This window comes from Belonocnema kinseyi, chromosome 3, assembly GCF_010883055.1.
Source record: "Belonocnema kinseyi isolate 2016_QV_RU_SX_M_011 chromosome 3, B_treatae_v1, whole genome shotgun sequence".
In the NCBI taxonomy this organism is placed as follows: domain Eukaryota; kingdom Metazoa; phylum Arthropoda; class Insecta; order Hymenoptera; family Cynipidae; genus Belonocnema; species Belonocnema kinseyi.
The window spans coordinates 98,151,761-98,169,559 of record NC_046659.1 but is presented as its reverse complement, the minus strand read 5'-3'; the positions used below and the strand labels follow the sequence as shown (position 1 = coordinate 98,169,559).

Here is a 17,799-nt window from a genome sequence, read left to right as displayed (position 1 = left end):
TGTTATCAAATAGAGAAATTTAATTTATATATTTAAAATTATTTAATATAATTTTTTTTATTTTGTTATTAAACAAATTGCCATTTATTTATATAGGCAAAACTTTTTATCCAAAGTAGGAAATATCATATATAATTTTGGTTATCTCATAACTAAGAATCAGTAAATTACTCAAGTAAAATTGTGGTTCAAGGAAGAAGGGAAGTCAACTCAGAGCCTTGAAATTTTAGATCATTAAGGTTTCTTCATTTCCTTTCTTATTACTTAACCAATCAATAATTATATTTAAACTTTCAAAAAGAGGCTTAAAACCTTAATATTTGTTTAGTCAAAATAAAGTACATAAAATCAAAGCTGAAAATAGGAGAATAATGAAAGCTTTAAGAATCTCTATGTCTGACCAAAGTCACCCGTATCTACTGAGTCTGACTGATACGAGAACATGTTATTTCCAGCATTGAAGTCTCCGAAACCATTGAAGTATTTTCCACGTTAAACTAATTAGAATGCATTTACAAATAATTTATTAATTATTATTAATAATATAGCGGACATATATTTTACAAAACATTTTATACTTGCTGGAAATAATAATGAATTACAAGTGAATTTAGAATTATGAAATGAAGTTGCAAAATATTTACAGATAATTAAAATAGAAAAACAGAATGCATATTTCACATAGCTCTCCACATTACTACGATAGAAAATTTGAGTTAAAGTCTTATATCTTCTAGATATAAATACCCACACCAATTATTTATAACAGCTATTACACTTTTGATTGTTTCACAAGGCTAACAATTTAGTGGATGAGATAGTTAACTTTAAACGAATTTCTAATTGTAAAACATATTAATTGAGTTTTTAATATTAGAATGTCTGATTTCTAAAAAGCAGGTGCAAAAATTTAATTTCACGTCTTGGATAATTATACTTTTATCGTTATCCACGTGGGTCCATAGCAACACTTCAGAAATTTAAATATACTCATAAAATCGATTGGCGCGTGCGATCACGCTTAACATTCGTGTGTACGTTTATAAACCTGGACCATTACACGACCACTTTCACCACTCACTCGCTTCTTTCCATCACCTTGCCTTTCCTTTCCTTCTCTTATATTCTATTTCTCGCGATATTTCGGACAATCGAAAGCCGAGTGCATCCGCAATTTGCGGAAAACAATTTCTTTCGAATAGAACTCATTTCTTCACTTCCGGGTAAAGAAAAAATGTTTTTCTTTCAAAAAATATTTCTTAAGGTTACTCAAACATTGCTAGCTTGCATTGGTATACACATCTAATTACCAATATTTTAACCAACAAAAATGTAGGTTGGAAAAAAGATTCATAAGGATAATAATTTAATAATAAAGGTACATATTCAGATAATTATGCGTCAGTAACAGTCACCATTCTAAATAAATTTATTTAAACATGTTGAGGGGTGGATTTTGATTTTAGGTTTAATTATGTATACAATAATATATTCAATTTAAGGATGAAAGACTATAATGAAAGTATCTAAGTTGAATGAATATATTTGCCGACAACTAGGGATATGTCAACTTATTGCATCTTCTTTTAGTTTGATGCAAACAATAAAAATTAACCGACTTACAAATTACCAACAATAAAAATGATAGACCTGAAATTTTGTGTCAGAATAAAATTTATTTTTTATTTTTTCAACTTACTTCGTTTAGGGGACTAAGGTCATCTTCTGCCGCCCTCTTAACAATAGGACTGGAGGCGACTAAACCAACGACCAATAAAAGGCCACATAATATGCAAGAAGTCTTCATTTTGCACTGTCTTGGTACTCCCTCCTATAATTGGCTTTTCTGTAAATAAAACTATATTATTCAAGATATTCTTATTGATTTTAAGGCCATGTGAGCGTAACCTCAAACATTTTTTTACATTTTTTTCAAACCCAACTTATGTTTACACGAAACGTAATATAGAGTTGAAAATTTTGGCAATAAAATAAGAAGCACCACCAAGAAACTCTTTTCTGATCCTAAATTTTTACAATTATAAAAAAAGTCTTTTGGTCGCATTTTTTGTTGTTGCTTTTTTCACAACTATTCAATTTTAGGACCAGACCAACGTTTCTTAGTGCTTCTCATTTAATTTGCCAAATTTTTAACACAATTTTGCGTTTCGTGTGAACATAAGTTGAATTTGAAAACAACGTAAATACCTTTTTTCTGGTTACGCTAACATGGCCTTAGTATAATTGTTTTCTATTTATATTTAATAATTCAATCAATTTAATTTAATACTCCTAATTCTTGATTGCAATTATGCGAATTGAGTAAAGAAAATTAATTTGTTTACTACAAATGGCCGTCAGAGGAGTAACTGGTAAAACTTGCATAACCACTTGCACTTTTCGTCAAAATTATATGAACTGTGAACTCAAAATTAGATATTCCGGACGATTTTGTTAAAGTATTTTATGGGCTATAAAGAGATTGAATAGTGATAAGGTTTGCGCCGAGTTTTATATAAACTGAAAAGTGTCACAAAAGTGTAAAATTAATATACAGTTATCTAAACTCTCTTCTGCTTCAAGAAACAGGCTTCACAAAAACAGAATATACAAAATCTAAGAAGGTGGCCGAGACAATTTGAATTTAACCTAATAATTGCCCCATAAACCCCAATTAAATATTCCTTCTATCACAAAACCAACACGATTAAAAATCACAAAATGTCCAATTGCCTTCCTTCTTGAATGAACTAATTTTGGGAGATTACACTTCATATTAAGAGAGCCAAAAACTCCGTTAGGTAGAATGACATAAACGACTCGCAAGAGAAACTGTTTTCTGAAACAGTATATTACACTGAAATGGTGGCGGTAATTACTAATCGGTCGCGTTTTTCTTTTAGCACATTGAAAAGTCGCACATGCACGCGCGTGAGTAGTTAAAGGGTAAAAAAAGCGCCCCTTTCTAATCTGGGAAGCTACCGGCGTACATCGAGGGTGGTAATAAAATTTTTTTGGCGAACACTTACGGGCAGTTGGAGTGCGTGCGTGCGTGACAGATGTGTTCCTCACGGAGTGCGAGGCTCGTTTGAGGATTACAGAGAAGGAGGTGCCGAAGTCTTACGGCAAGCGAATGAACGCGAACATATGTGTCCGTCTGTCTCAAGAATCGAGATTCGAGCCTCGAGAATCGAGAATGGACTTCTGTCTTTATTCCTACACGCTCCTTCTTTTACTTCCCTCTCTTGGGTGAGGCAGGCTTGATTTAAGTGCTGAACCCATTGATGTCAAATGAACCTGGAGGGGAAGGTTGGCATATGGATGTGCAATGAAGTGCTTCATTTGAATACTAGAAGAGTTGCTACTTGCGAAGGCATATGGGATGCTGAGTTGGAAATGTCGGGCTTTTTTAGAAATGTAATTATGGACGCTTCACATAATTAAATTAAGGATATTGACTACGCGTACTTTAAACCAAGTTTTACTTAAAAGAGGAGGCTACAGTTTGTACCCTACAAATTATCTTTTGGAGAATCCTCTCGAGTATTTTTATCGAATATAAAAAAAATTGTTAGTAGTTTTAGACTTTGGAAAATCTATGAATTTATTCTCAGAATCCAAAAAGACAAATTAGAATTCACCAAAAATTTTTTTTAAAATGATATAGTTTAAATATATCTAAAGTTATGGCGGTTTTGAGTGATATTTTCCTGAAAGAAATGTTAAATCCTACAACTTTCAGGCCATTAAAATAGTTTTATTAAGTATGTAGAAATTTATAAATAAATATATTTATATAACAAAAACTGGCTAAAAATTTAACAAAGTCATAAGATGATGACACAGCCTGGTCTCAAGCGTAACTTTAGGTTTTTCGTCAGTAAATCTATTTAATAAATTTTTTTGTAATAGTCGGGAAGTTCTCGGAGTACATATTTTAAATTATATCTGACAAAGAATAAAATTGTATGGAAATGAATTACAGTGGATTGTATTGTCACTAAAGCTAAAAATGAAAATTAATTTTAACTTACATACAACTGAAATTTTCTCTCATACTGCTTTTTATAAAATTATATTATTGCTTGCATTTTTTATTTTCTATTTAATAATTAGATAATGCATCAGTAATTTTCACTGTTTACTTTAATGGGTACAAATTCATCAAGCTATTATTTTATAACAAAGCACTTACCATAATATGATTATTTAATTTGTAAAAAAATTCAATAATAAGCAGCCCAGTATAAAAAATTATAATTTCTGTTCTATGAGCGCTAAAATTAATGTTATTTTTTAATTTTAGAGTTGGTTTTGTTTGTTTTTATTCAGCTTAATACAATTTTCATGTCGGACTTTCATATAAAAAAATTGTATGCGAAACAAAATATTTATCATTTCTTCACTGAGAAATAAATTTAAGAGAACATCAATTTTGAATCACTTGCGCAAGGACATTCTTTTTTGTTAATTTTTTAGAAATTTGTAAGCTTTCTATTTTCTCTTAAAATGTTTTACGTAAAATGCAGCAGAAATGTATAATAAAAAAAACTCATGTCTTCGCCACAATTCATAAAATCTAAAGTAGAGCACGATTCCATTGACATGACTTCAACTTAAAGTTTCAAATATGTATTCTCCTTTTTTATCATAAATGTCTTTCAACTATTTTTGGATAAGAAAATCATTTCCGAAGCCGTTTCGAAAAAATGAACTTTTGATTCATAAAAATCAAAATATCCAATTTTTCTCGAAAATGAAGCGAGATATGAAAAAAAAATTAGGACACAAAAAACAGTCCTTTGGAAAAATTCCCACTTGAAAATCAGCTGCGTAATTTTTCATCTTATTTCCTTTTCTATAAAGGCTTTGTTCTATATATTAAGAGGAAAAAAACCGATTTTTTGGGGTTTTATACAAAATGAAAAATTAGAACAGAAAAATAGTATTATTCAAATTGTCTGAAGATATTTTTAAAAATTTTTAATTGCATCACCTTTGCATGAAAAGTTTTTTGAGTTAAAAAAATGTGCATAATGGTTGAGGCCTAACTTTTCTACCTAAAATAATTATATAGAGAACAAGAAATAAGAACAAAATTAATTTATCGTGATGTTGAAAAACAAAATCTCCGAGAAGTAAGCATTTTAATTTTTTAAATTCGCGCATCTGGGTTGAAGTCATGACATAAAAACTTTTATTGAATGCAAAATTAAGCGTTTGAAGGAGAGAAAAAAATAGTTTTTACTCGTTTCTTTCCAAAAAAATCACATATATTAATAAAAAAAGAAATATTATTGATTTATTTTAAAAGAGGACCTACAAATTTTCTTCACATTCAGTAAAAGTACTCAGAAGGTATCGTTCAAACATACTTTCTAGGTATAAAATTTAGCCTACTCTTTTCAGTAACACTTGGTTTAGAAAAAGCATGGAGTCTTCTTTGAAATTAAATAATACTTGAATGATTTATAAAATTGATGAAAATATGCTTGATCTTAATTGCTAGGAATCTTAAATAAGAAATCTAAGCGTGCTTTAAAAATAAATTTCTGAGGTTAAAACTGTTTATTGAAGAAAATATATACGGATGTTTGTTGGTTAAACATCTGATTTTATTCCCTGAAAGATTCAATTGTGTTTGCTTAGATTTAAATTAATTTATAATCATTAAGGAAAATATTTGTTTTTCAATAAAATAACTGTATGATTTATAACAACAAAGTTTAATAGATCGAAAATAAATGAGATTGTTAAGAATCTTTCAAGTAATAAAATGAGCTCTTTATATTAATATTTGTTTAATAACAATTGATAGCTAAAATTTAAGCTAATACAAAAAGATTCATATAAAATTTGTCAAATGAACAATTTTATCCTTAACCATTTTTTAGAGGATGTTCACATTTCTTGTTAAAAATTCGCAGCAAATAATATGGAGTCCATTTTGATCGATTTTTTAAATCATTTAATTTAGATGAATTCTACACTTTAATTCTTCTGGAACGTTTAAAATTGAATTCTTATAACGAAATTATTGGAATTTTAAACAATTCCTAGAAAGATTGATCATCGTTCAAAATTAATTAAAGTTAACATTTTTTTATATTATCAGAATTTTTGTATTTGTAGTCACTTAAAATCAGCTGTTCCATTAAATTTAGAATTATGTTCTGATGAGTCCATATAAGGAATCAAGTTTCAGTTATTCTACGTATGAATTAAGTTTTGTTTTTGATTTCTTTATTTTTCGCTATAAAATAAATAAAAATACCATTCTACAGCACGTACAAAATATTATCAAACTCTACACAACAGCTTGATTTCATATACAGTACAGCTGAAACTCTAGCTGAAATTCTATGGAGTATTCGAAATAAAGATATTAAATTGACACCAAGTAAAATTTCAATTTCTGCTTTAAAATCAAAAAATAAAATCTAATAACAAAATTCGTAGAAATTAAAACAATGGCCAGTATATAGTTGCCAAGTGTTTAAAATTGGTCTAATTTTGGGACAAACTTGAGGTATCCAAGCTTTGTATTTAATATTTAGGAAATCAGGGATAATGTTGAAGACAATATTGAAAAGTGTGTTAGTGTGGCAAATTTTTATTATTTAATTTTGTTAAATTTTTTTATTGAAATTCGAAAAATATTTGTTTTGTGTTATAGATGCATTGTCGCACTTTTAAATGATAATAAATTGTAAAAATTAGAGTTTCTGCATTTAAGAAGCAATATATCCCGCAAACTTCCCGTCAAATATTTTACTCTTGTAGAAAGACAATTTTTTCACGTTAAAAAAAATATATATTGATTTCAGTAAATATAGTAAAATTTCAGTTAAATTCTTAAGATTTTTATGAACAAAGTAGAAGACAAATTTTCTGTGGTTTGGGGAATATTTGAGAGAATATTTGAGGTAATCAATTTATATAAATTTATATTTCAAAAAGAGTCAAACAAGATAATACTAATAATAAATCATAAAATTAAGGGGTACATTTCTCGAAGGTGTACGGGTTGCTGAGTAAAAAGGTGCGAATTGAAATATCACTCACGATTGACCGATTTACCACCGATTGAAATTTACCAAAAATTGATGGTGCCCACATCAATAAAAAAAGTATTTCTAATTGTTTAGGGTAACGAAATTGTAGGAAAAGAATAGCATATTTAATACAATGCTCGTATCGAATATCGTAATGAAGGAAATATAAATTAGAATTAAATTTAAATTTAAATTTTAGCTTTTTTTCATTCTTATATAACAATATCCAAAATTGCTCGAAAATTGTTATTTCGAGGCTTGAAACTTTTTTACAATTAGGTTAAAGTTAAATTTGGTTATTCAATGGCGTTACCTTTAATTTGAAGTATTAATTTAATTTAGTTTTAATTACAAGAATAATGTCATTAATAGCAAATTTACTGGTAAAAGTGTTAAATTAATGACTTCTATAAATTAAGTGACGTATGAAAAACCTAAAAAATTTAAAAATATTAAATAACATTTTATTACTATTTTCAACCTTTATTATACAAAGTAAATGCAGCTACTAAAATACAAAAATTATTTTATTGCATGGTAGAAAAAGATGTAATTCTTCAAGTAATATACAGAATATATAGCGGGAGGAGTAGATTCATACGATTTCAGTAAAATTTAAGACACATCATTTATAGAACTTATTATTTAAACTATTTAATAAGTCAATTTACCATAAATGGAATTTTTTGTAAAAAAATTAAAATTAGTCAAATATTTTGAAATTCAAATGGCCTTTTACAAATAAATGGTTATGTTAGAAGAAATAAGCCCGGAAGCAATGCAACATTTTGAGAGTTATTAGATCAAGAACAGAATTAAACAGCCTGTAAATACCACATTTTTTTAATGACGGATTATTCGTACACGCGACGACTCGCATTTTGCTGCTGAGGAAAATAATCTACTAAATTATAGGAATTTCATTTAAATTAAAAAAAAAATTGTGTCAAATCATTTTAAATTAACTGGAATTTTTAAAATAAAAATCTCACATGAACTGTTACACAAGTTCCGGTTCACTTCTCGAAATCTCCAAATTCTGCAGATGAGGGTTTTTAAAATGCATTTTTGATACGAGAAGAAATAAAACTAGAATTTACATTAAGAATATTTTTACGGATTTAGGAAAAAATATATTTGCCAACTCTCATAATATTATCATATTTACAGCAGCTTTTAAGTTTAGTTTTTATAAAGAAGTGACAGTCGTCTTATAACTTTTACCCAAAGGTTTCAAATAACTTTATTTCTTATTAACGTAGTTCTAATTGTAATTTTCCATCAGAATGTAAAATGTTGAAAACTTTTCTATACAAAAAAATTATTATATAAATAATAGGAAATGCAACATTAGCATTTTGTCAATGATAACATAAAATTATTTGCGAGATTTTATCAAAACACTGACTTTTAATCAAAAGTAAATAGAAATTTCATCACAAAAAGAGAAAGACTTCATCATGCATGTGACACTCAATCCAAAGCAACAGCTTTCCGTGTTTTGAGCAGTTATTATACATTGTAGCAATCAACTTTATAATCATCTTTGTTATTGCAGTAGTTACTCATCCAATCTGGAAAGTGAGAGCTACGTGTTGCATCTAACAATTTTTGTTATCTTCGTGCAAAAAGAGAACTTTGAAGTAAAATAAAATATAAATAAAATAGAAAAACAGAAAATACTACTCTAAAATTAAATTAATGGCTTATTTTTAAGGCAATTGCTATGAAAAAATGATAAAATTAATTCAGGAACTCATTTTTGCACGGTAAAATTTTTAGTCCATAATATTTAAAAATAACGAAAAGAAGATATCTGGTACATCAAATTGACTACCAAATTTTTCTAGGTGAAAATCAATTAGCTTCCAGTTTTTTTTAGAAAATGTTTGCCAGGTCTGACTATGTAAAAAGAAATTCAAGTTAATCGGGTAAAACTCTCCTTTCACCTTGACAATAATCTTCGGATACTGATTCCCGGTGCTCACAACAATAATAAAAAGTGGTAGTTGAAGAAGCATTAAATAAATATCCCTTTCCTTTGCGTTAGAATATTTTACAACTTGATAGCTTAGTAATTAAAAAAATATTGTTAAAGTCTCTTACTCAATTTTTAACTAAATTTTAAACAGTTAAATTTTAAAAGAACAGAAAATACTTTCGAAAAAGAGAATAACTTACCCAATGTAATAAATTTCATAAAAACGGGCACATTTTCAAATTACACAAATGGAACTATTTTTCCTTTTGCGAAATTCCAATTCATTTGAAAACCTCTATTTACGAATAAAAAATATTCTACCTGAGAGTTTTTTATAAACTGTTACTTAATTTCTCATTGCCTTATAGGTACGTCAGAAGATATTCTTAAAATGCCATGTGTATCTCCAACCTGGCCGCTCTTTAAGGACAAAAAACCATTGGACAAGAATTACATATATATTTCCTACAATGTAGAAAGTTTTTTCCGAAGCCACGTGACCTTGACCAAAAGTATTTTACTCGTAATGGATAGGCTATTGCCAAACAAACTTATAGTCCGTAATGGCTAAAAAAATGGGAACATTGTACGGGCTAATGAACATTTGGCATAAACAGTTATTATTAGGAAACAAAAATAATTCTTATTTTGCTTCAAGCGCGATTTGCAACGTGCAACTATATAATATATTAGATACTAATATATTTCTAAGTACTGGTTGTCAAAACTATGATGCTATTAATGATCCTTATTTTTCCAATTTGTTAGAATTTGTTTATTTATTTGATATCTATTCCATCGGGAATATAAATAATCATGATTATGGTGATCATAAAAACTACTTTATTGAATTTTTAAATGTATAACTTGATGACTAAATTTTGCTTCACTTCTATTCCCAAAATTGTAAAAATTACATTTTTTGGCAATTTATAGTTCTCAACTTGTGGTGCCATATAGTGTGGAAGAAAGGAAAGAGTACGTTGAATTAATCAAGAAACTTTCTTTTGATAAAAAGCAGTCACGTTTTACAAGGATCGTAAAGTTATGTAAGAGCTTTTAAATAACAAGGAAGAACAGAGAGAAAGATTTATACCCTGATCAAAAGGTCAAATATCGGAAGTCACCAAGTTCGATTTCCAACATATGGTCTTAATGGGCTTATGTCATCTAAAGCTGTAAGGCAACTTCGAAATAATCTCATATGTTTCTAGAAATTCTCAGAAAAAATATCACATTATAATTTAATGTATATCCGTAATGCTAATATAGAATAAAAAATATAATTGAAGTATAGCCAGTTATGCTTCAGTAAACTATATTAGCATTACATAAACGTCATTATTGTAAACAAGTTTTATAAACAAATGTCCATTTTGATCGTCAGTGTGTAGTATGCGCGAAAAATGGTTTCAACTGCCTATTTCTTCATGTAATTTGTTTACAACAATAAATAATACATTTCTTTTTATTTTTCAATATTTGTGAATTACTTTGATTTTTGATTGAAAAAATATCACATGATAAATTTAAAAACCCATTTAAAATGACCCACAATTGTTTAGAACTATTCCATTTTTAAAACAAAAAATAATAAATTATAATCAATTATAAAATTATTCTTTGGAAATGATTATTTATCAATAGCAAACTAATATCAGTTATTTTAGAATAACTAATTGTTCTTAAAGTAACCATACCTTAAAATCCATTTTTTTCACATTTATGTTTAAATAAAAAACTAAAAAAATCCCTTTTAATATCGGCCTCGATCGTAATTTTAAAAGGTTTTAGAATTTTTTCGAAATGATTCTCATTAAATTTCTAAGAGAATGGACGAAATCAATCTTTATCTTTTTCTGTTGTATAATTATTAATGCATTGTCAAGGGTGGCAAAAAGGCCACTTTTGAAAACTGGATTTTATTTCTCTAAAAAAAAATCTGCCCGCTGTCGGAGTACATTCTAGTCGCGCGCGGCTCGCTAGTTTCAGTGCGCCTGGGTCGCACAACCGTTGGTTATCGCGCTTCGCGCTCGATAATACATTGACCTCGCGCTTTGCGCTTCAAAATGTATTTAACTTGCGCTGCGCCCTCGGTCTTTATACTTCTCGTATATTTGTGCGCAGGTCTTTTAAAATTAAAGGTAAAAGCATCGACAACTGTAATTTAGTGATTTGGAATTCTCTTTCGTTAAAGCTTCTTCGGCTTTAACGAACACATTCTCATCGCGTATATTGTGCTTCGCACTTGGTTTATATATTGCAAGATAAGGTTTAAATTTTATTTGCGATGATTGTTTTAATATTTATTTCTTATTTTCCATTCCATTTTTATTTTTAGCAACCTTACAAAATTCATATCATTTTATTAAATTTATATTATTTCAATTTATAATATGCATTGGTATTGAAACAGAAGTATTTTTCTTGTCTTATTTTTGTGATTAAGAAAAATTTTTAGATATAATTTAGGCGTGACATTTTGTTAAATAAAATATTATAGCTTGCGTTCCTTTTCCAGAAAGACAATTCTTTTTATTTAAAAAACATTATTATAAAAAATCTGTAGATATTTTTTGGTTAAAGAAATTTTGTTTTTAACTTTTCTTTTCGCATTTTGTGTCATTTTTCAAAAAATAATTTTTTTTATTTAATCTTTTTTGTACGATTAACAAAAAATCTACTTGTCCTATCTGAAAATTATTAATAACAAATTTGGAGATCCTTTTCGAGGGAAAATTTTTTTTTATTAATCTTTTCTCGCACATTTTGTTTTTTTTTCAAAAAATTTACTTTTTGATTTCGAATGCTCTTTTTTAGAATTAAAAAAGAAAAAACGGGTTTCGTCAAAAAATTATTCATAACAAATTTGCATGAGTTTTACTTGTTTTGGATGAGAAATTTTCGTCTATTCATTTTTTCACTTGTCAAAAAATCTAATTTTTTATTTTAAATGTTGTTTCTTACGAATAAAACAGGAACTATGCATCGTATCAAAAAATAATCCATAAGAAATTTGTAGCTTATTTTTTGATGAGCAACTTTTGTTGTATTACTTTTTCCGCACCTTGTATCGTTTGTCCAAAATTTTAATTAATTTTTTATTTTGTTCTTTACAAATAAAAGAACGAAGTGTCTTGTAAAAACCGATTTATAAGCAATTTGTAGATCTTTTTTTGATGTACAATTTTTGTCGCATTGTACTTAGTCGCATCTTGCATAGTTTGACCGAAAATTAAAATGTTTGAATATTTGTTTTTTGGTATTGTGTAAATGCTATAACTCTGGTATTTATTTATTATAAAAAAAAGTCCGGAGATAAAATTTTCTACTTTTCCAAGGCTGAAAAAAATTAGACAGATGAATTTTCAAAGAAATATTTGAATTTTCAACCAAACAGTTGCATTATTATTTAAGAAAGATGCAATTTCTACTAAAAAACATGATTTTTTTAAATTAAATGACAAATTTGAAAAAAAATAGTTTAATTTTTGTCTATAAAATATTTCAGTTAACTTTTAGGCACTAAAGTATAATCTTTTATTAATAAGTAAATTTTCTACGAAATCAATTGAATTTTCAACCCAAAAAGGCCCATTTTCGAACAAAAGAATTGTATGTTCAATCAAAAAGGATAACACAGGCATAACGTAAAAGTGTAGAATTTGTAACCCAAATTATTTTATAAACGAAATAAAAGTATTTAAAATTGAAATCGAGAAATTTCAAATTTATTCCATTTGACAGCTATTTAAAGTTATAGAAATTCCCTGACTTTTCCAAGTTTTTTTATAAATCCCTGACTTTTCCTTGTCCAATAAGTGAAGTAATAATTAATTAATTGTAACGAAAGTAATTGCGTAAGCAATTAATTATTATTTATAATATATTCTCTTTAAATAATGTAAGATACTTGCGGCTTTTTCTTTAATATTCAACTTTAATGCAGTTTCTACTTATATTGAGGTAATAGTTAATGCAATTTAGTAAACATAATTATTCAAAAAAATTATTATTGTTAATAACTATCTTCTGCTTTATTGATGCTTGATAGTTGCGGTGTCTTCTGAAATCTTGAGTTTTTCACCCACTTCTTACTTACATAGGTAATAAGTACTGCAAGTTAACAAACACCGGTGTTTATGCAATTTATTATTGTGTATAACTATCTTCTCCTTCATGAGTACTAAAATGTTGGTCTTAAGTCACTCCAAGTGAAAAATAGACAAATAGCTAAAAATTTCGGAAAAGACCGCAACTTTCTACAATTAAGAAAAGAGAATATTATTAACAATAATGATCAATTGTTTGAGCAATTACTTGTGTTGAAGTTAATTAATTATTTCTTCACTCTCATTGAAAACTGGACGAGAAGCTGAAAATTTCAACAACAAAAACCGAAATTTCTAGCATTATTCAGAGAATATTATAAACAATAGTAATAAATTTTTTATGAAATAATTTTTATTATTATCAATGAAGTATTGTCTCCCTTGAATTGAAAATTGGACAAGAAGTGAAGAATTTTTGGAAAAACCGCGACTTTATTTATATTATATTTTATTCATATTATTTGGCTAATTGTGAAGATTTATGTTGAGTTTCAACTCGATTTAGCAATTGCTGAAAAACAAAATAGATTCATATGTAGAAAATTCGAGAGAGAGAAAAACTCCAATCCATTTTTGGACGGCACTATTCCTCGTACTTGTATGATCTTGCGTACAGTGAACGATATCTAAAATAGCAGTTCTTTGTCTAGGACGTGAAATTTTCACTTAGGGTACTGTTTACTATAACTTCACTAAGACTGCCATCTGATTCGATGATGGGACATTTATATCTGTGTTTCATGGTACGATAAGTGCAGTAAGACCAATTGCGTTAACGGGTGTGTTAAAAAAAAGTGTGACTCGTCCTTCGTATCGAGAATTAATTAGAATTTAATTGGATTGAATTGAAATGAATTAGATTGGATTGTACTTGATAGGATTATCTTGGTTTGAATTAAATAGAAATAGATTCAGTTACTCGTAGTTTTGGTTGCATTGGAATGTATTAAATTAGATTGTAATAGATTGTACTGAATTGGAATAAATTGAATTGATTTGGACAGAACTAGATTGGGTTGGATTTAATAGAATTAGATTGAATTGGTTTGGATTGAATTAGATTAAATTGGGCTGAATTAGATGGTGTTCGATTTCATTGAATTGGATTAAATTGAATTAGATTGGAATGGATGGAAATGGATGATCTTCGATTGAATTGGACAATATTGCATTGGATTAGTTTATCTTTGATCAGATTGGATTTACTTGGACTAGATTATATTCGGTTTGGTTAAATTGAATTTTATTGGATTGGAATCAATTGCATTGGATTGGATTAGCTTGGATTGGATTAGCTTGGATTGGATTAGCTTGGATTGGATTGGATTAGTTTGGTTTGGATTGGATTGGATTAAATGGAACTCGACTAGATTGGGTTGGATTGCACTGAATTTTCCTGAATTAGAATGGATTGAATTATCTTGGATTACATTGGTTTGGATTGGATTGAGTTAGACTAAATAAGATTGGGTCGGATTGCGTTAAATTGGATTGAATTGGAATGGATGAAATTGAATTGGATTATCTTGGAATGGATTATCTTTCATGGAATTAGATTTGATTAAATTAGATATTAGATTGGATTATGTTGAATTGGGTTAGTTTGGATTGAATGAAATTATCTTTGATTGGATTAAATTGGATTATATTATATTAGATTCGAATATATCAGATTGATTAGAATTGGATTGAATTAGACTGAATTTAATTGGGTTGAATTTGATTAGAATGAACTGGATTATCTTGTATTCAATTGATTTCGATTGGATTTGATTGAATTGAACAGGATAAGATTAGGTTGAAATGAATTGAATTGAGTTGGATTGGAATTGATTGCATTTCATCACATTAAATCGCATTGCACTTAATTTTATTGCATTGAATTGGATTTAACTTGATTATACTGGATTGCTTTAGACTATACTGGATTATATTAGGTTTTATTTCATTGAAGTGAATTGTAATGAATTGGACTGGATTATCTTGGATTGGATTGTCGTATATTAAATTAGTTTGGATCGAATTGGACTGAATTAGCTTGGTTTGAATTTCATTGAATTGCATTAAATTGGATTGGAATGGGTGGAATTCTATTATCTTGTAATAGAGTGGGTAGTATTGGATTGGATTGAATTATCTTGGATTGTTTTAGAATGGATTAGATTCGGTTGGATTGCATCGAATAGGATTGGCTTGGAATGGATTTGATTAGGTCATTATAAAATAGATTGTTTTAGGTTGGATTATGTTGAATTAGACTCGATTAGATTGGGTTGAATTACATTGAATTGTATTAAATTGATTTGGTTGAATTGGGCTAGAGTGCATTTAATTGGATGGGATCGAAATGGATTGGATTAGATTATCTAGAATTGGTTTGGATTGAGTTGAATTGTACTGGATTAGATTCTGTTAGATTGCATGGAATTGGATTAGAATGGATTGAATTATCTTGGATTGGCACGGTTTGGCTTGGATTGATTTTTTTTATTGGATTAGAATAATTAGACTGGATTAGGTTGGGCTGGAGTGCATTAAATTGGAATAGAATGGATTGGATTATCTTAGATTGAATTGGATTTTATTGGATTTATTTTGTTTTGATTGGATTAAATTGTTTTGGATTGCATTAAATTGGATTGGAATGGATTGTATTGTATTAGATTCCCTCTCCGGCTTTGAAATCAGGAGTCTCTGCAACCCATTTGCACTTATGACCAATTAGTGTGATAAAAAATAGTTATTGACACTTGGTCCCTATGTAGCACTTTGCCTCTTGTAAATTGCAGTACGCGGCCAAAAAAGTGCCACTTAGGGTGCTTGTATCACACATAACTATTATAACATTAGATAGAATAATAGAAAAAATACGAGTGGGAACCGTTTTAGAAATGGGAAACATTTTTATGATTTAAAAAGATCATTGTCCAAGTGGGAATTAAGATAAACTGAGGTATCCAGACAGCACGTAGACGTTCATTTCACGCTTGGTGAATGACTCTGCGAGAATATATAGTTACATACCTACATAAATACACACCTCTTCTTCAATCTTTCAGCAGATAAACTTCTGCATTCACTCGAGCATATACGTTTATTTCTTTAACACCAATTATACACAAAACTATTTTTCTTATTTTAAAGTATCTCTGCAGCTTTCATGGAGCAAAATCGTTCTTTTTCTAACAAAAGAAAGTTAAACTCTTTTTACTTTATTTACAAATCATGATAAACAAGTATTATTCTATTTCTAATTTGATAAAACCCAGAAGGATCCAAACATATATTCAATAATTCCATTTCCATTTTTAAGTTATTTAAATTTTTTTTATTAAATCATGAAAGCTGAGAATCTATGCTTCTTTTCTAAAATTAGTAAAAAGTGGGAGATTAATTTTTTAAGATTGGAAACCGTTGCACCTTTTCCCATTTGATACCACAAAGTTATAATTGGTTACTTAAATTTGTGGACATTGCTTTGATAATAGATTATTTTATTTTTAATTGTCGAACTATTAGTTTCCAACTTTTAAATGGTATTTGATTGCAAAATTTTTGTTTTATTTCTGGCATTTCTGTTCAAATTTCCAATTATTGCATAGCAACATTGAACAATTTTCTTTTTTGAAATTCTTTATACTTTTAAACTACATATTCTAAAACCTATAAAGAAAATTCTTGTCAAAGTCAAAGTGGGTCAGATTCCAAAAATATACGATCAAACAAAACTGATCTATAAGAATTGTTTCAGGCAATAATTAAAGATAACAAAATTCATAAATTTTAACAAATATATTTTTTATTTAAATAGTGATAATCTAAATTATAATTACTTATCAAAACTTCTCTCCTAGAGTTCTCGCAGCCTCTATTTTCACCAAGTTTCTATCCGGAACAGGGGTTCTCAATGTTCTGTTTCTCTCTAGACCCACAACACTTTCATTCACAGCACCAAGACCGGTTCGCAATGAAAATTAGAATCTCCTTTCGCAATATTCTCTTTATCTCTCTTAATTTCTTTTTACAAAACAGTCTCCCTACATTTCTTGGTCAATTTTAATTACCCACAAGTTTTCTATAAAAAATTAAATAAAAAAAGGACTCTAAAGCTGAATCCAACCGAGAATCGCGCACTTCGTATCGAACCAAGGATCGACTTCGCCTGGCTCGTTAAGTTTGACTCTCGATTGGAGGCCAGTCGACACCTGGGTGCCCAAGCCAGAGAAAGAAGAAAGTCTTCTTCCCGGGGAAAATTAGTCGTACGCATGTCACCAAAGCTTCAATAAATAATGAAAAACATGTCGCGCAAGAATTATTGCAATGTCGCATTCATGGTGACAGTATAGTAGACAGTAGTAGAAATCGATTGCGCAATTTGGGAGCGCTCGATCGGTCGATCGATCGTGGAATGCATTAGTTCGACCGTCACCGACTGACCGCTGTTTTGAAAAATTAGGTATTTCACTGGAATTTCCTGAAAAAGCCCATATTTTAAGTTTCTAATGCTAATTCTCTTGTCCTGACATTACCAAAAACAGTAAATTTCCAAGAAAATTGTAGGGGCAGATTTTCAAATGATAGTTTTTCATTTAAAGTCAAGTTTTCAAAAAGAGCAATTTTTCAGACATGATCTTTTTTATTAAAAAAATTT

The 17,799-nt window shown here is 28.5% G+C and overlaps 1 protein-coding gene across 3 annotated transcripts in view; it reads right to left on the bottom strand.

Annotated features, from left to right (window-relative positions):
- The window catches only part of LOC117169027 (uncharacterized transmembrane protein DDB_G0289901-like), a 25,553-nt gene extending 8,241 nt beyond the window's left edge, over window positions 1-17,312 (bottom strand). Inside the window, exons 1-2 of one of the 3 annotated variants that reach the window (XM_033355088.1) lie at window positions 16,982-17,312; window positions 1,700-1,846 (exon numbers count right to left, since the gene is read on the bottom strand). In XM_033355088.1, coding sequence (XP_033210979.1) covers window positions 1,700-1,807 — 108 coding nt within the window. In that variant the 5' untranslated portion in view covers window positions 1,808-1,846; window positions 16,982-17,312. Of the gene's footprint in view, window positions 1-1,699; window positions 1,847-3,029; window positions 3,234-16,981 lie in introns of those variants that run through there. The other 2 variants (XM_033355087.1, XM_033355089.1) reach the window with 2 other exon arrangements.
- Window positions 17,313-17,799: the final 487 nt, after the last annotated feature.